Source organism: Alligator sinensis, unplaced genomic scaffold, assembly GCF_000455745.1.
Source record: "Alligator sinensis unplaced genomic scaffold, ASM45574v1 scaffold301_1, whole genome shotgun sequence".
Classification (NCBI taxonomy): Eukaryota; Metazoa; Chordata; order Crocodylia; family Alligatoridae; genus Alligator; species Alligator sinensis.
In genome coordinates this window covers 85,137-106,680 of record NW_005842035.1, presented here as the reverse complement: position 1 = coordinate 106,680, position 21,544 = coordinate 85,137, and the positions used below count along the sequence as shown (strand labels likewise).

At 49.3% G+C, this 21,544-nt stretch overlaps 1 protein-coding gene across 8 annotated transcripts in view; it reads left to right on the top strand.

Annotated features, from left to right (window-relative positions):
• Positions 1-21,544, top strand: part of TP63 (tumor protein p63) — a 120,757-nt gene that overhangs the window by 40,976 nt on the left and 58,237 nt on the right. Inside the window, exon 1 of one of the 8 annotated variants that reach the window (XM_014519364.2) lies at positions 4,729-4,875. The exons of the other annotated variants lie outside the window; for them this stretch is intronic. Within the exon in view, the coding sequence (XP_014374850.1) occupies positions 4,834-4,875 (42 nt within the window). The 5' untranslated portion in view covers positions 4,729-4,833. Of the gene's footprint in view, positions 1-4,728; positions 4,876-21,544 lie in introns of those variants that run through there. 8 annotated transcript variants of the gene reach the window in all.

Below are 21,544 nucleotides of genomic sequence, written 5' to 3'. Positions count from 1 at the left end.
TCAGGCCTGGGTAATGCTGTGGTGACTTCTGCTTCTTAAACTGAACCACACAAAAAAGGCTGGGGTGGATTATAGCAACCTGGGAAGACTGGTTCAGAAAGAGCCTGGACCTGGGGCATGGCTGGATTATTGCACTTGCTTTGAAAATTGGGATCTTTGAATCCCTCTGTGCGTGCCATTGAAGTACCATACTTCAAAACCTCTTCAGAAAGATCGGGGAATGATCTTTCACGTGTTCCCAGCTGAAATGCTCAAAAGGGACCAGGTATCCAGGTTGTAGCCGAGGAAAAAGCAATCTGGGCTCATGGTAGAGGTGATGTCTTTTATTAGAGCGACAAGATTTTTGCAAAAGGGACCAGTGATTTTTAGGTGTCCACACTGAGCAGGTGTTCAGCGCCCCACACTTTAAATGGGCATGGCTTTCCGAGGTGTTTTCTCAGACCTGGGCTGCTTTCCGAGGGTCCCTGAGCCTTCAGACCCAGCCACTTCCCAAAATCGCCCGATTTCTGAAAGCTCGGTGAGTCCTGACAGGTTGATATTTGCGGCGAGGCCAGGATATTCATCTTTAGATCCCCCCCTGCGTTTCCCCTCCAGTCAGTCATAAATGAATCCGAAGGCTTCTCCCTTGAAAACCTGTTTAGAAAGCTGTGATGGTAGAGATAAGTATCTTGGCTCCTTCACAGAGGGGAAAAAGGCTTTTAAAGAAAACGTCGCCTTGCTGCTGAGCATATGGGCTCGCAAGGAATCGCGTCAGATCTTTTCTCAGTAGAAATAAAAAAATATATACCCTTTTTTGTCCTTCCTGGTAGTTCAAGAGGTGGCCAAGCTGTGCCTTGACTTTTTTGCGTCACTCTGACAGCCCGGGAGCATGTTTCATCCAAAGCCTGTGAAACGCTCATGGACTCGGCATGTGGTCGCAGCTGTGCTCTTCCAGGGTGACGGGCAGTGGTTCGGGGTCACCATTGCCTTTGTGCACATCTGGCTGCTTTCTGCCCTGCCTGTGTCACTGATGGACTTGGTATCAGCTCTCCAGAGCATAGGGGGGGGGTGTGTGTGTGTGTGTGTGTGTGTGTGTGTGTGTGTGTGTGTGTGTGTGTGTGTGTCCCCTTTGCACGTGTGTCTCGATGCATGCGTGTCCTCTACATGGGGAGCAGATTGCAAAGGGCTGCGCCTCCAGGACTCTGCTGTCATCATCATACAAGCCAAGGTAGTTTTAAACTGCTGAGTGCTGAGCTGGATCATGTGCATTGGGGCAGTAGTGATGGAGACCACCACAAGTGCTATAGGGGACATGGGCAAACCCCCCTCCAGTAGTCTTGGATGATGTGCCTGAGCCCAAGAAGTGTCCCCAGGTTGGATGTGTGTCATGCTGGACCACAGAAGAGCAGGTAGCTGCAGGACTGAAGTAAGCAGAGCTGAGCAGCGCGCAGCACCCTTGCATTTGGGCCTTGACTGGCCTGCGACTGAGGATACAGGTCCGAGGGGTACCTGGACTGGCTGCGCTCGTCGAGAAATCAGGCCAGGGCCGTGGGACCGGTGCACACGCACTGCTAGCCCACTGCCGCTTGTGTTGCCTCCTGCAGAGCAGTTGGGGTGGTAAAGCCCGTTGGGAAAGGGACAGGATTGCAGCAGGGGTGAATGTTGCTTCAATGGCAAGAGGAGATGAGCTCTTTGCTCCAGACACATGGGCAGTGCTGCTTGTTTGTGAGACATGCAGAGGCACAGGAGTGGGGAAGCAAACCTTGCTTTGCCCTGCTGTGAGATGCGGGGTTGCCTCTGGGTAGCGCTGCTCGCAACATCCCCATCCAAAGGAGCCTTCGTCCTGGAGGAAGATGCATGCACCAAAAAACCCCTTCGCTTTAATCACAGAATCATAGAAAATGAGGGTGGAAGGGAGCTCAGGAGGTCACATCTAGTGCAAAGCAGGACCGGCCCCAACTACATCATCCCAGCCAAGGCTTGGTCTACCTGGGTCTTCAACACCTCCCAGGATGGAGACTCCACCACCACTCTGGGTGATCTGTTCCCATCTTTTACCACTGTCCTAGTGAGGGAGTTTTTCCTAATATCAAACCTCAACTTCCCTTGCTGCAATGTGAGCCCATTGCTCCTGCTGTCATCTGTCCCCCTGCCACCAGTCCAGCCCCATCCTCTTTGCAGCCCCCCTGCAGGGAGGTGAAGGCAGCAGGTCCAGTACAGATTGCAGGCTGTCCTGGGGGCATTGGTGGGCATCCTTTTCCCATCGGTGAAACTGTGCTTCTCAGCCCCTGCTGGGGTTTCTGGGGCAAGAAATGGGTCTAGACGGACTGGCTGCGTCTGCTGCCTTCCTCTAGCAATCCTGGCGACTTTCTTTTCCAAGGGAGGCTTTCCCCCACGGAGCAGAAGAAAGGTATGAAGAGCACGCTGCTTTCTGCTCATCTGAGCAGAAATGCTGGGTGTGTGCTGCTGGTGTCACTCACTCCCATGCGCAGCTGGTCTTCCCTTCGAGTCACCGACGGGAGTGCTCGGAGGTTAAGGGATTCTCCAAAGGTGATGGAGTCGGTGGCAGATCTGGGAGCAGAACCGGTTTCCCGATCTGATCGTTAAGCAGTATTCAAGGGCTTGTTGCTTACCTGCTTGCCACCTCTCTGGCTGGTACCTGGGACGTCTGCTGTACCCTCCGTGCGGGTCCCTGGCCCTCTTCACGTGCCACTGCCTCAGTAGCACTTTGTCCTGCCTTGAAGCATGAAGATTGAAATCTCTCTGCCCAGCTGCGAGCATCTGGCACACACATCTGTTGTGACTTCTCCAACTTGCAAAGCAGGAGCACTGCCAGATTTCCAAGGGAAGCAGGTCCTGCTTCGGGCACACTCGAGGGAAAGAAGCATCTTTCCCCCCCTCCTGCTTCCCCAGTGCCCCCCTTCCCCATCTAATGCACTTTATTCTGCTCAACTTTGAAAGTGCAAATGCAGATTTATTTTTTCCTGGCCCACACCCATTGTGTTTGCTTGTCACTAGCTGGAGGTTAGTGGGGGACTCCTGTAAGCCCCCTGCCTGTCTCCCTGCTCCTGTGGATGGGATCCCGTGCTACAATTCACTTCAAGTGGGATTCTCCAAAGGCAGAGCACTGGGAATTGGGAAGCTTTGCTGTTGAGGCAGATGTCCTGCCAGCCACGCCTGGGCACGGACGGGTCAGCAGCTCGGTTAATAAAATGCATGCCACGGCAAGGATTTTATGGTCTTCAAGCCAAATGGCAGTGTGGTAGCTAGCTACCCTTCTCCCTTCCCTTCTGCACACATGCTAGGGAGGGCTGAGTAGGGGTAATGGAAGCCAGCCCTTTTTTCCCCCCTTTTTTAATATTAAATGACTGCAGACATGGTGTACGGGTACTTTTTTTTTTTTTTACCTGTATTTCTTACTTAAGCGATTTCTCTTGCACGTTCCCTGCGTTTGTGTGCAGAAATGAAACCGCTCAGACTAGCTGCTTTTTTATTTTATTTTTTATTAACGAGCCTAACATTGAACAGTTAATGATCTATCTCATCCCCCACAATCGACATAAAGGCAGATATGTATCTTGGATCAGCAGCGCTACCGTAACCCAAAAAAGTAACGTCTACAAAGGTCGGGCGGTCTCTTCTCTTTTTTCCGGCTTCTGACAGTCCCTTTATGTTTCTGTTGATGTTAAAGCTTTTGCATTTCTTCATCTCTGTATAATAATTCACCCCCTCCTTTTTCTTGGGACCCTGCACGATATCAGTCTTATTATCTTCTCCTCTCTCTCCTTTTAAGTTTATTCTTAATTTAGTCTTAAGTGTCAGCTCATAGAATTTGCACTAAAGCATTAAAAAAGTTTCTCAAATGTCCTGGTTTGGAGGCAAAAGAGCCTTCTTTTTTGTGAGTGGGGAAATTCCAGATTCCCAAAGTAAGCATCTTTTTGCCTTTTCCCCTGTCAAACACTGACTCAATAGGATGATTTTCCCATTATTAAAACTTCCCAAACTTTTTAGACTTAACATCGTCTTATGGGGGTTTTTTTCTTTATAATTTATGGCTTTTTTTTATGGACCATGGGGACATGAGTTTGGGAATGAGTTACCTAGAGCCACTCGAGAGGCAGGGATTGAAAGGCAGTTCGGTGTGTGCACTCGCACATGCTTTCGCCCTGTTTTCTGGAAATGCTGCTAGGTAAACAGTCTGTACAACGCGGTCCGTGGCGTGTGCTTGCGGGGTGACAAAAAGCAGTGCTCGGCACGATTGTATCTGCTGACACGACTGTGCGTGCGCGAGAGAGGCACGGCCACGATGGGGGATCTCGGCTCTCCACGGATCCATTTAGGAGCGCTCCAAGTAGGAGAAATCCTTGCACCTTTTCAGGGAAGAAGTGAGCTGCTTTGGGAAACTTCTCCCAATTCCTCCATGGTTTTGTTCCCCCTTCCTCCTTTTATTTTTTAAAATTTTTTTTTAAACTTCCAATTGCATAGAAAAGTGACAAGAGAAAGTTGTAGTTTCTTTTTTCTCTCCATTTTTCCCCCCTTCCCTTTTTAGAGATTGGTGATAAGGAATTCTAACTACTTAACGAGATGGGAGAGGCCTCTCTCCATTGGAGTGGAGGACTCCAGGTGGCACTTTGACAGATTGGACAGGTAAAGCAAAAAGCCCCACCTCCTGCTCCTTGCCTATAGTTAGGTATATAAGGGAAACTTAAATTATGCAGAGAGGCACACACTGCGTCCTGTTATCTTCCCAGTAGAATCACTTTGTTTTAGGGTCTTCCAGAGGGTGGGGGGGTACGGGTCAAAACCCTGGAGCCGGAAGAGAGGACAGCAGCACTCATCAATCTGACTGCTAGCATGTTGTACCTGGAAAACAATGCCCAGTCCCAGTATAGCGAGGTAAGGAATTGTTTTAGGACCTTTTATTTTTTTTTCCCCCCCTCTTCTTTTCCTGTTGTTAGCAATCTGCTCTTTGCCTCTCCGATCTGGAGGTAAGATGCAGAAAATGTATTCGATTTTTTTTTTTTTCTTCTTCTTTTGCTATAGGTGAGCTTGCAGTTTGCATGGCTAGATTTTCATGTTGGAATAAAACGGAGTCGAAGCTGGGCAGGTCTTCATTTGGGGATGACCAATGTCTTAAATTTTGGGAGGACAAATCCCACCGTGAAAAAGCCAGCTGTCTGAACAATCTCTGCTCTGGCTGCATTATAACTTATTAACTGGCTTTTTTTTTTTTTTAATGCCACTATTGGCACTTGTTCCTGAAAGTGGACAGTGTTTAGGAAACAGTCCCCCCCCCCCTCACTGCACGATAACAACCTTCTTAAATTACCTCTTTAAAATAATATGTAAACAGTGGTGCCTCAATGGGAGTATTTGCTGGAATCTGCGCTTTATTGGGCACTCTGGATATCTGGTCTTTGCAGAAGAAAGACCTTTATGTGGTGTATCTATGTAAACACGTTATGTAAAGAAAGATAAGTGTGCTGAAATGTGGGTAGCATGGCAAGGTGCTGTGTTTGCACACCCAAAGTGATGCGTGCCGCACGGGCACTAGATAGAGCAGAGCATTTGCTTCAACTGGGCTTAAAGGTTTAAATGTCTGGGGATGATTTTGGGAAAGGTTTGCAAGGGGAAGGAGGAGGGGGGACCTGCCACCGAGTGCGGGAGGCTTTGAGGAAGTTACCTGGGGTTGAGGGAGGTCTAACAACAATATGAGTTTACATTCCAGAGGGGAGAGCAGCTGTGTTGACACTCATCAGAAAGGGAAGGCAGAGCCCTTCAGCGCGCGGGTCAGCCGTGCGGGGCGGGCCGCGGGGGATCGGGCCCCCGCCGCAGACAGGAGCTCAGTCATTCGGAAAAGCAAAACAGCCGCGTGGCTGGGCAGGGGCTGCGCGTGGGGCTCCAGAGTTCAGGGAGAACGGCACGTTGTGTACGTGCTGGGTTTGCACCTCCAGCGGGCAAATGCCCAGGGCAGGATACAGTTTGCACTTCCAAGGGGCAAATGCCCGGGGCAGGATACAGTTTGCATCTCTAGTGGGCAAATGCCCAGGGAGGTCAGACTCTCCCTCTGCCTGAAGAAAGGTGTTTGTGCCCAAAAGCTTTCAAAGAATACTTTTTCCAACTTTTTGGTTGGTCTAATCAGATATCCCATCTACCCAAAGAATCTCATCTGCCAGGACAGGACAAGGCCGTGGGGGGGAACCCACTGGGTTCAGCTAACCGTCTTCCACTCTCCTCTCTCCCTAAACATCCAGTGCTTAATCCGTCCCCATCCACTGCCGCTTCCACGCGTTGGCTGGTTATACAGCCAGCTGGATCATGTGCTGGGTTTACTCAAGTGCAAGGAAAACTTTCCAAAGACAATGTTTGCTCGGCATTGTTTGCGCCTTCGCCGCTATCTGATCAGCTTTCGCCACACAGCCGCGGCAGGCTTGCAGTCTTCCTACGGTTGACCGGCTGGCCTCATCTGTCAGGAGCCCTGCGCTGAGCATGGCTCTTGCTGGTTCATTGCAGCCGTGGGCAAGGGAGGGTTTTAAACGCTTCAGCTGCAGGGTGTTTTTAAGCTTCGAGTGTGAAGCAATGACTTTGTTCATGTTCTGGGTCTCATGGGGAAAAGCCGATTTGCTGCTGATTTTAGACAGCAGGGTCGTTCTTTTTGGGAAATAATGAATGATCATTTGCAAATTAATCATTTAATTCTTATGCATTGATTTTTTTTTTTTTTTTTTTTTTTTTTTTTTTTTTTTTTTTTTTTTTTTTTTCTTTTTCCTCCTTCCCCACCCCCTCTTTTTTAAAGTTGGGGCTAGTGAGCAGCAACTCCAGCCCGCCCTGCTCTGCGTATTCAAGAACTTGGACCTAGGCAGAGTTTACATCTCAGAGGCAGGGAAATTCAGATATGGGGTGACTTGTTCCCCTCCCCCTCATCTCTGTGTTGTAGGAATTGATAATCATTGTTCCTATTTGAAGGAGATGGAGAGAACACACATGGAGAATTTAGCTGGCACGATGCGTTTTGAAATGGAGTAAAAAAAAAAAAAAAAAAATTAAAAAAAAATAAAAAAGGATTTTTTTAAAGTGAAATGATGGGCCTTTTGCAGACTATCCGAGCCTGCAACACTGCTCTGCTCTGAGCTGGGGGCTGTTTTTCTGGTTTTCAGAGCTGCTCCCTCTCGCCTTGTCACCAGTGTCTCCCAGCGATCCTTCTTCCGCCCATTCTGGGAACGCTCTGCCTGCGTGTGCCAAACCTTCTGCAAAGCGACGGAGCTGCTCCTTTCTCCCCCCGCCACTGCCCACGCAGCTGGCATTGCACACGCCACGCTCTCCACCCCCTTGTGCAAGCCCCAGTGATGCAGTTGTGCAAAGGCCCTCATTGTAATGGCTCTTCCTTGGCCGCCTCGCCCGTATGCCATGGGGTCGTGGAGTGCCTGTGCCTGGGAGCCTTTTGCAAGCCACCAAGTGACATCCTGGGACTTCGGGCAATGGGATGATGGCCAGTTGGGGAATTTGAGGGGCAGGGTGATGCATGAGTGCTTCATCCCCAGCAAAGCTGGGAAATGGAGAATACGAAGGCAGGGAGGGGGCAGTTTCCATCTCATCTTGGCACCTGACTTGGGTGCCTTATGCATGGGATTAGGTGACCTGTCAGAGCGCAGGACTGGCATGGATGGCCCAAGGGTGTCCATGTCCATCCTTGTTTATAGGACGGGAAGCCATGGGGCAAGGGTGGTTGCAACCAGAGAAAGGAAGCATGGGTCATGGTGAGAACTGTTACCGCTGCTCTTCAGCCTCATCTCCTCCTTTATAGGGGTGCAAACTCCTAATTTGGGGAGAGCCTCTGACAGACAGGCACTTATTCTGCATTTTCCATTTGGTGGCTTTAAAGATCAGGACGTGAGATTTGGTTTTCCTTAAGCAAAGGAAAACAGAGCAAGACTATGGCCGCGACACATTTCAAACGAGCCGGTTCTCTTGGTTTACAGCTGCCTTTGGGATCGATCTAGTCATTGCCTTCATTTCAAGCATTATAAAAGCTGGAGACAAAATGCCTTGAGTCACTTCCAGGTTTCCCCGGTCCTTGCTCCGTGCACGTTGGTCACCAATACAGAAGTCCTGCCCGTGGTTGAATGGGACGCTGGAAGCGATCTGCTTCTAGGCCAGTTGAAGGCATTGCTTGGGGTGGTAGGAGAGCTTGGGAGCCTGCAGAGGCAGGAGAGGCGAGTGTGCACCGTGCATGAACTGATGGGTGGGGGAGAACAGAGCGTGTCTTTGTGAGCTGTCCTCCCTGGCCGCTCTCATCCGGCTGGTCCCTGAGATGCGGTGGTTGCAGATTTCACCGACGCTTCTCGCCGCCTCCCCTCCTCCCGGCTCCTTGGCCCTTGGCCAGACTCGGTGCAAAGGGGGAAAGAAGCAGAGGCTTCAAAGGAAGCCACCCGGTCACTTGGTGCAGGAGAGCCTCCCCGCCATGCCTGCAGGGCTCGGGAGGGGAAAAGGCTGCTCAGCACGCTGCATCGCCTCTTTCTCTCTCCTCCCCCGTGGCTGGACGGAGGGACCGGGGTGCCCCATGCTGTGCTCAGCTGTGCCCGGTGATGCCGAAATATAAAGCATCTCTCTTGGGCTCCTCCACGGCTTCTCTTGGCTGTATCTCGGGCTCCGGTAGCTCCTGGCTTCCCCTGCCCGTGGTCCAGGGTGGGCATCCTCTGCCGCCAGGCTGGCCTGAGATGCCCCAGGACGAGTTGGGAGCACCAGCCTGTTGAGTAGTCTTCTTGCACCAAGTAGCGTGTTCCCAAGCCAAAGACTTTAATTTCCCCTTCTCACAGGCTTATCCTGTCCCTTGCCCTTGTCTTTCGGAGCCCTGCTGACCTCCCAGTAGGAAAACCCAGTTACTCCTTGCTCTTTCGAGACTCCTTGCTACTCTGCGCCGGGGATAGCAAGAAAGGTCTTACCTGGTATCTCCTGCTTTGCTTTTCCCAGCCAGCCCTGAGGCCTGATCAGACGGTCGGGGAGCAAAGCAGGCACAAGCGAGCCGCCGATCTGGATCTTTCGAAGATCCAGCCACCTCTCAACATAGTCTGGTTAGCGTCTTTCTCAAGGGGATGCCTTGGACAAGTAAGCACGGTGCCCGTTCTCTATGCACGTCCCCAATTCCTCCCACATCCAGGGTGACATGTCTCTCCTTAGCTCAGCTGCAAGCTGTCCCTGGACTCTGCTGGAGGTCCATGGCCCAGTGTCCTGGGAGGCAATGGGAAGAATAAGCCGACTCCTTGTAAGCGAGGAGTGAGTAGGAAGAATGAATGGTAGCAAAGTCTGTTGGTCAAAGAAGATGAAACGCCTGTGTCTTGTCCAGTCTGTGAGCTTGCACACGTGTGTGACACTGGTCTCAGTGGGGGCAGACGACAGGACGAGGAGCAATGGGCTCAAGCTGCAACAAGGGAAGTTGAGGTTGGATATTAGGAGAAACTTTCTCACTAGGAAGATGGTGAAGCACTGGAGCAGGTCACCCAGAGTGGTGCAATCTCCATCCTTGGAGGTTTTGAAGACCCGGGTAGACAAAGCCTTGGCTGAGATGAAGTAGTTGGGGCTGGTCCTGCTTTGGACAAGACATGACCTCCTGAGGTTTCTTCCCACCCTCATCTTCTATGATTTCTTTGACAGCCGAGGTTTCAAAACTCATTTCACTGTGTGCTGCCTCTTTGTTCATCCCCAGCAGCACTTGCCGATCTCGGCCCCAACATTCAAGCAATCGTTGGCTTTATCTTAAATTGTCTCAGCTCAATTCTAGGGGCAAAGAGAAGGGAGAATGATAGCTCTCAGGGTGGGAGGGTCCCGCTTGGGAAATACTCAAATTACTGACAGATCGACAGCTTGCCTCAGTTGCAAGAAGCTGAGTGAACCCACAGCAAAAGGGTGCAAAGCCGCCGTCCCCAGCAGGGTAAATAGAGAGATGACTTGGTTTGAATTCAGCATTTAAGCCGTCAGAGCCACAACTACCTGGGTGCTTTGTTTGCCAGAGCAGTTCATTTGACTCGCGTTCAGGAGAAGTCACTCCAGAAGAGCGACACTTGGAGTTGTCCAAATCTTAGATATTTTGAAGGCCACCAATGACGTTTTATTTCCATGAAAAATCCTGGTGGTTTGAGCTGCCTCTCCTACATCCAGAGGTGTTGCTTTTTTGTGTGGGGTTTTTTTTTTTTTAATTTAACTTTGATTGTCATCACCTGGGGTCTCAGATGCCACTTCAAGCAAAAACATCCATATGTATTGTTGCCAGCCTTTCTTAAGAGAAAGCTGTCTCTTGTTTTTTTGGTCCCTTGTTTAAGCGAACAGAGTTAACAGCCAAGCAAAACTGCTTTTCCTGCCCCTCTATAAAGAAGCAACAAATGCACCCCTTGTGTCTTGTATGTCTGGTGCGGCGGGGTTTTTTTGGTTGCAACCATCAGATTACGGCTGTTTGGGGGTTCAGCTCCAATTACTGACTTGCTCTGTGTGCGCATGTGTGCACGCGCACAGGGATATAGATACATCTTTCCATCTGTCTATCTAGATAGCTGTATATCCAAATAGATATACAGCTATCTATATATAGATATCTATACACACTATATATATCTATAACTATCTGCACACACTATATATATCTATATGTATCTACACACGCATAGGTTTTTATTTTTTATATGTATATGTATGTATCTACGCACACACTATATATCTATACGCACACATGCACACGCGTGCACACACAGTATACATCTATACCTATCTACGCACGCACTATATATATCTATACCTATCTATGCATGCACGCACACACTATATACATCTATCCCTATCTACAGACACGCACGCATGCACGCGTGCGCACACACACACACACACACACACACTATACATCTACACCTGTCTACATGTGCTCACACACGCATGCACACACACACACTATACATCTACACCTATCTACATGCGCGCACGCATGCATGCATGCACACACACTATACATCTACACCTATCTACATGCACGCACGCACACACTATACATCTACACCTATCTACATGCGTGCGCGCACGCACGCACACACTATACATCTACACCTATCTACATGCGCGCACGCATGCACGCACGCACACACACTATATATCTATACCTATCTACACATGCACACACACACACACACACACACATATATATAAAAACTATCTATACATGCACACTATATATATTTATAACTATATACATCCATGCACACACACACATGGTATATATCTAATACTATATATGCATGCACACATGCTTGCGTGCGCACACAGACACAAACACACTATATATATATTTATATATATATATATTTATATATATATATCTATGTAGTCTGTCTATCCAGGGCCGTGAGCCTGGCCAGAGGAAGGCTGTGGGTGCAGAGAGCAGTGGGTATCTTGGATAAACAGTGTCCCGTGCTCTGTCTCTTCTGCACGTCTTCGATTAGACAACATACCAGTGCCTGCCATTGTTGCGAGGGGCTAAGACGGTGTTGCATTGCTCAAGGGCAAATCTTAACATTTTTATTTGCAAAACATTCCCACTAAAAGTCCTGGAAGCGCTTCAGAAGGAAACTCTCCCACCGACGGATTTGTGTTGTAGTCGCAAATAGAGACGGTTAAGCCCCTATATTCCCTTGGCACCCGCCCCAGCGCCTTGGGTGAGAGCATGCACCAGGACACATATAGTGCATCTTTCATTGCGACGGAGAAGTTAAGTTTCTTGCACCGACAGTGCTCCAGCTCACCCTCTTGGAGGGGAGAAGCAGGCTCTTCCGCCCACTTGCCCTGGATTAGCGAAACACCGTTTTTTGGCATCAAGTGGAATTAAAGGTGGAAAATCATTAGTGCGAGACGGTGGCCCGGGTTAGCTGGGTTGTGGAGCACCCCGTGCGCGCGCTCTGTGCGGGGTGCTGCGCTGCGCTGTTCGTTTTCCCTCTGACGATGAAGCGCGGTTGCTCTCCCCAACCCTGCCGCGGTTCGGCATGTGGGTGGGTCTCTCTGGGTGAATAAACCTGCTGCCTTTTTGAAAAGGCTGCCTGCTTTGTCTTGCTTTTCTTTGGTGATATTATTAAAGGATTTCTGAGAAATCTTCGTCGTTAGTCTCCCAAGGGCGACTTCCCATCATCCTCTCCCGTCGTTGTGCTGCAGCAAGACCTTGCAGCTATTATAGGGATTATCGAACCGTCTTACAATAGGGCAACCCTCCCAAGGAGCTCTCAGTGGGGCAGCGCGATGCATGGGCGCTGCCGCTCCATCCTGAGCTGGGCTGCAATGAAATAAGGTCCTAAAAAAGGAGCGAGACTCTTTTCGAAGTGCAAGTGGAGTCCGTTCAAAAGGGCAGCAGATATTAAGCTCCAGTCGCTAGGCGTGAAGGAGTTGGGAGCAATGCAGAAGTAGCAAAGCCCCCTCCAGCTTTTCATCTTGGAAGAAGCAGTGTTTTTCTACGTTCAAATTGCTGCTGGTTTGTTTAACCTTGACGTGCTGCCCATTTAAAACGTTCCCCTTTGGGAACAACTCCAGATGTGCGCCTCCACTTGTGTGATCCACAGGCTTCCCAATTTTAGACCGGATAATAATCCCAGTCTGGGGCAGCCCATATAAGTCATTGCCCATAGAGAAGCAATGCAATTTTTGGGCTCCTGGGTGCCCAAATTTTATTTTTTATTGATCTTTAAGATCTGTCGCTGGATAAGGAGCAGCGATCAGGTGGGAATCTGGTATCTAGATAAGATGCAGGAGTCTGGCTACCACAGAGAGATCTGGGGTCTACAGCTGACTGCTTTGAAACGAGTGACTTCTTGCTGCTCTCATGGGTGGGCAGGTGCACGGGGATGGGAGAGACTCGGGACCGTGTTGCAGCTGAATTGCCCTTGCATTGTGGCATCGTGAGAACTCGCCGTGGCACGGCGGTGGTAGAGGTGTGTGAACCAACGCCCGGCTGGCTCGGGCTGCCATGGGAGAGGAGAGGACGTTGTGGGTGGTGCAGAGGCGAGCGGGCCAAGTCAGAGGGAGGGGAGCTTGTGCCTTTTCTGGGAAATGAGGCTGAGCCGCTCAACTGGAGCATGTTCAGCTCTCGCGCATGGGTTGAGGCTGTTGCAAGCGCCGGGATGCATTCTGGGTTTCAAATTCCCCTCGGGTTTTGGAAAGCGATGGGAGGGAGGTGGTTTTAATTGAAGGTGGCCAAGGTGAGGGCACGGGAGGGTATGCCTGCAAGGGACCTGCAGCATTTTGCGGTGGGATGGGACCCGTTTGCACATGGATTGCGTCTTCAACGTTTTCCTTAGCTTTCCTCCAGGAATAAATCTGAGGGGCTCTGATCATCTCTGGGAGGAGAGGAGCTGCAGGCTGGACTGCACGGGCATATTGTCCCTGTGCAAATATATTGTCCCTGTGCAAATATATTGTCCCAGTGCCCAGGAACCGAGTGAGCATCTATGGCTGCGTGGTGGGATAACCCTATTAACTCCGCCAGGCCGGGGTGTCATGCTTCAGGGAGACTTGTGAGCTGAATGCAATAGCTGGAGGGATTTCGTGCCTGCTTCTTGCTGCGTGTCGCTTTACAGCTCCGTATCGGTGGGAGCTCACCACTAAGTCGCTTGTATTTAATGAACGAGCCGGGCTACGAGTCTTGTGAGGCTAAAAATGTGGCACACACCAAAAAAAAAGGCAGTGTTTTAAAAATGCCTAGTTGCTTTTGAGTGCCAAGGGCTAAGTAACTGCCCTCTGCAACTTGGATGTGTGCATGGGGATTTGCGGGGGGCAGCTCGAATGATGAATGGAGGTTGAGAGCCTCTGACCCCGATTTTCCCCCATCATCACACCGGGTTTGCATTTTAAGCCGTGTAGGTAAACAGCTGGGTTGGTTTCATCAGCCTTCCTGCAAATATAAATAAATGGGTGCGTTTCTCTCTCCTCTTTTTTTTGTTTTCCTCCTTTGATGTAATGTGGATAGATAGGCCGGATCTTCCAAAAGAGGAGGCTTCTTGGGAAACGCACTGGTTAGACGTGTTCCTGAAGCATTATTCATTTCCACTGGCGTGATAAACCCGAAATCACAAGCCGGAAACAACTTCTAAAAAAAATAGCAGGAAGGGGAAGGTGGTTGAGATTAACGTGAGAAATCTGCTGAGTGCATTAAGCATTCGCCTTCACCTGAAATGTTTAAAGAGACACGGGGATAAACAAAGTGCAGGTTGAAGCCAATGCACATGCAGTGATGGCTCGCGGTAAACTATTGTGGCATATTTTCCCCTGCACGGCTCGGGTAATTGCGTGCAGCCGTGGCGATGGAAAGGGCAGATGGGGCAATTGGCCCCTTAGGACCCGCTTGGGCTGGACTTGCGTGGTTGCAGCTGCCTTCATGCCGTTCGGTCTCCATGTCAACACAAAATCTTCTCTTGCATCGCCAACTCTTAGGTGCTATTTGTATGGCTTTTAATCTGGGGTAATAATATCCATATTTCTCTTTATAGGCAAAAACTTGAGAGTGTATATGCACGTCTAGCAGCGAGACTTTATACTCCGTGACCTCTTGTAGTGGCCCGGGGTAGACTGCAGACACTAGAAATAAATATGTATTTATAACAACGCCATTGGAGACTTAGAAAAGACCCTAGAAACTATGAAAAGAAAGTAAAAAGAGCTGGTTTTAAGTTTTGTCGGTGGTCTGTCAAACTGGGGTCTGAATCTGGTCTGGTAGACCCTGTGTACGCTTGGGAGAGGTTGGCTATGGTTGACTTGACATAGTTTAGCTATGGCCGACTGTCAGGAGTTTGCCTGACGGACGAAGACCCCAAATTTCACATGATCGCTAGAAACACGTTCGCAATACAGGACAGTTGGGCGTGAGGACTAGATGGTGTCCAGCTGCTGTCTTGGAGGAGCCATTTGGAAATGTGGCTTGCAAACCCAGGTCTTAAGACCGAGGTGCAAGGCTAGCCATGGTGCGAAGCTGTGCCAATGGCAGGTAGCATTTGATCAGTTAAAGGCCCCATTTTTTGCAATTGGTAGACGATTGATGTTCAACGGTGGGCATCTCTTGCCACTGTCGGCCTTGAAACCTTCTGGGCCCATGGGGTTGTTGGGGCCATGCCATTTGAAGCCCCTGGTCCAAATCTTTGGGGTCCTTGTATGCTGCCTATAGTGTATGTTATCGGTGAACAGCCTGGATAACCCATTTTGGCTGGTGAATGGAGGGTCCTCTGCGTGTTTAATCGACAGACCTTCACGTTGAAACGGGAACTGTTTTTTTTTCTTGGGCATGGATGCGTAATTTTAAGTTGACACGCTGCGCGTTGTCCTTGCAGCGTGATTTAAAGAAGTCATCCAAGCATTGCTTGTGACTTTGCAGGTTGTCTGCAGATTTCTGCCTAAAATATTGGGGAACTGGAACTTCCCGAGAAAAATGGACCTATATATATATCTCTTTAATTTATGCCAAGGGACTCTGTTAAACGAAAGCAGAAGGGAACCACGATATCGCCCATCGTGGATGGGTTTGAACTGTTTGCAGCTCCCCGTGCCTGCTACTTGACCACATTCTTCCATTGTCCCCATGCCCTTTGGCCACATCTTTTGTGGCTTTAATGTCTGCTGCCTTTCATTATGGATGAGACACGCAGGCATCCTGGCAGGCCTGACTAACACCGTCCTCACCACAATAAAATGCTCAATGTCTAAATGATGGATTATCATTTATGGCAGCCCTCTCCTTGAAAGAGCGGGCGAAATTGGGCAATTTTCCTCGTCCCTTGTATTTTTCCACTCCGGTTCTCCTCTTCCTTGTATGTTGACAGCCATTAATCCATTCATCTTCCTTTTGAATAAATGTGTGGAATATAATTTTTGAAAATCTGAATCGAATCACTTCCCTGAGTTGTTTTTTTTAACTTTTTTTTCTAGCAGCTCTGTCTGCTCATATAAGTTTTGCAAACCAGATATGAAGCCCCGTTGCTAAAAATTAGCCTTCCCCTATTCTTGAACGCTTTGCATTAGCTTGCACTTGCATGTAGATCTTGGGTGGGGGGGGGATTGTTTTTCCCTTTAACTGAATCCCGGTGTCTCTTCAAATATCTATTTCGTGACGTCGTGCTGTCCAGCTGGTAATGCGAGAGCTTTGGAAGCTGCTGGCCTGCATTTTTAGTGCGCCTACCTTGTCTGAAGTCTGCTGCTTCTGGGGTTATTAATTGACCTGTTTTAAAATTTTGGAATTTGATGCCTCTGAAGATTTGCTCTCAAAGGACTTTTTTTGTTTTTGGTAAGGTGTGCAATAGGAGCAAACCTAGATAGTTTTATTTTAAGCCCTTTTTGTATCGTTTTTTCATATATATATATATATAAATAAATAAAATATGAAAAAACGATACAAATCAGGTGGGAATCTGTTATCTAGATAAGATGCAGGAGTCTGGCTACTGTAGAGAGATCTGGGGTCTACAGATGACTGCTTTTTATATCTATATCTATCTATCATTCATATATATATATCTATCTATCATTCATATATATATATATATATATATATATATATAAAAAAACATTTTTAAGAAAGTTGCTTCTCTCTTGGCTGTCAGAATGAAGGGCAAGTCGGGGGGGAAAAATGCATCGTTTTCAAATGCAAGTGTCCTAAATGTTGAAAAGTAACTAAACTAGTTTGGGTACCCAAATGCAAGACCCCTTACCAAGACCTGAGTTTTGCAGGCAAAATTCTCAGTATCTTCTGGCCTGGAAAATCCCTTTAACCACACCAAAAGCAACTCTTTTAAGTGATCTTATTTTGTATAGTGCCTTTTCATTACAAGGACATGGTTTGTTATTTGAAACTCTCCTCAAATGCTTCATTATTAGTGATGAGTATAGCAAGCAGATCTAATCTGGAGTGGGGTCTGGTGCCTACCCCTGGTGAGTAAAATGGAGTATGTTTAATAGTCCTGGCTGGAGGTGAGCTCCTTTCTGGGAACCTGAGGCAGGTGGTAAGAGAGAGAAATTGCAAGCATTTCTCCCTTGGGCTGTGCTGCTTTTCGATGCTCCCCGCTGCTGTCTGTGTGGCTGAAAAACCACATTTGCAAGGCTCATCTGAGCAAGCGTTGGCCCTGGCACGGAGCCGTGCTCAGAACGAAAGCAATTGAAATCTCAGAGAGCCGTGATCTTGCGTGTGGGGCACAACCCTGTCATTTTGGGAAATCAGCCTGCTTTTTCAAGAACAGATTTGTTTTTCCCCGCCTGAGGTCTCAGCCCTGCTGATATTGCTCCGTGTGCTTATTCGCACTCACTGGAAGTCCATCCAGCTCCTTGTATGAATAAAGTACAAGAAGTGCATGCATATTTGTAGGATCGAGACCTGCAGGTTGTTCCTTTTGGGTTGATCTTGAGGGTTGGCAGGAGTTTGGAAATGTCCATGACTGTCCTGGAAGTTCGTATGACATGCACATGGCGGGGAAACATCCTTAAGACGTGCGTGCACAGATGGAGCGTGCTCTCCTTACGTCTACTAAGAGCTGTAAAGCAGGCCCTCGCGCTCTCTCTCTCTCGTTGCCTTTCAAAATAATATGTATGTGCAATTTGCTCCGTTTAGGAAATCAAGTCCCTTTTCCTATGGCCAGTCTCCAAGTCCTGAGCAGCAGCTATTGAGCAGCAAGAGAGATATGATGCAGCATCTTCTCACATCCCATGTTTGTTCATAGATAGCATAGATGATTAGTAAGCTGGCAGGTGACCCCAGGGTTTGGAGTTCCCTCTAAATGAATGGGATATTTAAAGAAAAAGCTTTCATGTCGCACTTCAAGACCCCAGCTGAGGTGCACGTTGCATGATGCTGGCCACTGTATGGACCCAAGGGACCATTTCTATCCCAGATAAATAGTTTCCCTAGATAAGGGAACTGGGGCTCTGTAGTATTGAAGGCGCATCTACCCCACAACCCCAGTGTGCCCCAACAGGGATGCTTCTGGTCTTGCCCCAGCCAGTGCCTCCCTTCACCCAGCTCCAAACCTGGAAATCACAGAAAACGAGGGTTGACGGGACCTCAGGAGGTCGCATCTAATCCAACCCCGTGCTCCAAGCAGGACGAGCCCCAATGTGCTGCCTAAAGGCGCTCTGGGGATAATAGGTTCTGGGTACAATCAAGACCATCTCCAGTGGGCTTGAGTGCGCCCAGTTGGGATGTCTCTGGAGTGAGTTTGCATCTCGGGATTTGGCGATTTGGGATGCGACCCAGGCACACCCCATGGGATTTGATTCTCCGAGTTTGCCTGCAATACTAGGACGCCGAACTTAATGACCCCACGGTCCCTTTAGGTCCTGTGTTCGCATGAACCCCGTCTTGCTGGAAGCCCGCAGGGTTTGAACCCAGGGCTCCTGCGCTCTTGCTTCACACCATGGCCACGTTCCTGGCTCGGCAATCTTGCTTTGGAGGTTACTGTGTTTGCTGAGCCATCATGAGCTGTCTTTACTCGAACAGCCTTACTCGCCCTCTTATCTGCTCGTTACCATAATTGAGTGCCTCAGTCTTTGCTCTAGCTGTGCTCCCAGCGGCGAGAAAGGAAAAGGGGGAAGGGAAGGCATCTTCCCTTGCCAGTTCCTCCTTGGGGAAATCACTCGGTTCCCCATTTCTACCTGGGAAGCCCATGGCTATGCGGGGATTTGAATCCAGGCTAATGTCCTAAACACCGGGTTAGGGTTTGGGTCCGGGTTCCTCTCCTACACCTATTGTGGGCCCTCATTCCTCCCTGGGCACCATCCACCGATGCAGAAGGTCTGGCTGATGGTGAAGCCCTTCTGTGTTGCTTGGTATGAAGATGTTGGTGAGAGAGAGGACCAGTGACCCCAAGCACATGGCATTGGGCTCTTCCATCCTAACGTCGTGGTTATCCTCTCGACAGGGCTTTTTGCATCCTAATGCCTTTCGTAGTAAACCCCTCCTGTAGCAAATATATTCTCTATGGCAATGATTCTCAACCGGGCTGCCCTGATTTTTGCCAAGCTTGCCAGCATGCAAACACGATGCACGTGACAAGCCCAGCGATTTCAAGTAGGAATCCCTGGTGTCAAAAATATGCTACTCTGTTCATGGTCTGCCTGAGTTCTTCGCCGTGGAAGAACCACTCTAGTATTTTTCTGCGGTCAAAAACATGTGAAAATGTAAGAGCTGATATTCTCCGAGGGGGTCCTCTTATCTATCATGGGCTGCCTTGACTTTCAAAAGGCTGAGATCCGCGGCTTTGCGGTGTTGGGTTGACCTGCCGTCAGTCGCAGTTGGCTGACTGGTGGTCAACTGGTGTCTTTATTAACCATGTTAACAGAAGAACATTTTTCTATAAGTCAGTACATTATCCCAACCACCCAAAACCTCACGTCTGGGGCTCTTAAAAATAACCACATTGAAATCCTGCTTGGAGCTAGCACATTGGGGATAGCTAACGAGAGTCCACGCATTTTTATTGCAGCTTGGAAAAAGGTCCATGGATGAGGATCCAGTGCAGACACTGTTCAGAGCTGAAGCCTGCTTCCTCCTAGTCCTGGGGTCGCTAGCCTTGATCGCCTCGCCTTAATCTAGGACCGAGTATGTAGTTAAAATAAATCGTGTTGCAATGCCCTGTTTCCTCCCAGAAATGCTGGTTGCAATGGAAATAGGTTTTCAGACGGGTACCGAGACCAAACTGAGAAGCGAGCGTTTCTCTCGGCCAGTCCTGTCGCTAACTCCAGGTATCAGTTTACCTTTCTGCCGCACTTCTGGAGCCAATTCATGTGCAAAAATAATGGGAGCGGTCGGTGCTTTGGCTTGCCCTCTGGTGGCAATACCTTTTGCAGGACTGGGATTGCTTTGCAGCGCAGGAGGGCGCTGGGTGAAGCTGCGATTGGAGACGTGGGCAAAACGAAGTGATGCAACTTTAAAAAAAATGTAATAGCTTCCTTTTATTTTTATCATGCAGTGTTGCTAACCAAAGCAACAGCACTGGACGTGAGAACCTGGAAGAAATGCTAAAAAGCAAGTGTGGGGTATTTTACTCAAAGGATGTGCACCAGTAAACAGCATATGTGGCCAAGAATACTCTTTTTGCTGGACTTTTAGCTCAGATACCATGTTCTGGAGGTGTTTGAATAGAAAGCCAGGTATTCAAGACCACCCAAGACACTGCAGCCCGATGTAACAGGCTTGACCAAATAGCCTCTTTCCTTCTTAACTAGCATTTTTTTTTTTTTTGTGCATGCTGATGAGAGGAATAGGCCCATCGGTCAGTGTTGCGACAAGCGGCTAGTTTTGCTAAGACTTAGAAAGGGGAAGACGCATGCAAATGTTGCTTCGGGACTTCTCGAGGCAGGGGTCTTAGGCCGTGGTGTGTCGAAGGGCTACTGTCGCAGCCCTGAAAAAGCTGGCTCTTAAGGTATCCCGTGCACCAAATCCCCCTCTTTTTTTGCAGGGGGTGGATTGCAGGCTTGCACAAAACGTCTTCCATCTCTCTGTTCTTTTAAGGGCATGATGTCTCTCCAGCTCCTTCCTGTCCGGGGAGGCATTTTACGACCAGCCGAGCTGATGCTGAGCTGAATTCCAGCGTGCTCCTTCGGACCGGCCGGCTGCTGCTTTAATTGTCCTGCTGTCAGGAGGCATGTGCCTCTGAAAGACTTATCTGATTTTTACCAAAGGCCTCGGGAGCCTCTAGGATACTGACCCCTGCACTCAAACAGCTTCGCCCCCCGAGGCCTGGCTTCCAAGGGGGATACCTGAGAGGTTTAGTGCAGCCGGGTGTGTGCCGGGAGCCGCCTTTTCTTCCATGTCACCTGGCCTCTAGAGCACCTGTCCGAGGGGGCAGGAAGGGTGAGAAGGGGTGGGCGGCTTGCAGGAGGTGGAGGGGGAAAGCAGGGGCGCCGAACAGCTGCGTGTGTCAGCGCGAGGATAAGTGCGAGGAGATTAATAGTTATTTAAAGAGCAAATGGGGACATGGCATTCGGCTCAGGAATGCGACTATATAAATGCACTGGAATGGGTGTTCTGCCGCTAACATTTAGACAGATGTCCCCTGGACCGAGGGGAATGACAGGGATTCGGCCGTTTCCCTCAAGCCGCTCTTGCCTTGCAGGAGGACGGCGATTTCTGCTGCAACGAACGGTCTGGCAGGGTTTCCCGTTGGCCCTGGGGAGTCGCCGTCTCCGTTCGGGTGCCTCACCCCCAAGAACCTGTTCAGCAGCCTGACGTTATTCTGAGCAGCGCTGTAGGCAAAGCCGGCGCTCCTCGTCTTCCCGTTCCCATCTGCTGGGCTGCTCCTTTCTGCATCCTTGCAGCCTTTCCTGCTGCCCTCCAGGAGAGGGGTGCATCCCTTTCTTAGGGAAGAACACGTCCCTAAATGCTGATGACAAGAGCTTCGGGGATGTATTCGGTAGCCGTGTTGGTCCGAGACTAAAAGCAATGCAAAAAATCTAGAATTGTTGGTTCGGAGATGATCCCTTGTATTAGACCAACTGCACTCCGAAATTAAATTATTATTATATTGGATAAGAAGAGCTGGGATTATCACAGGAGCCTGCAGCAGATTAG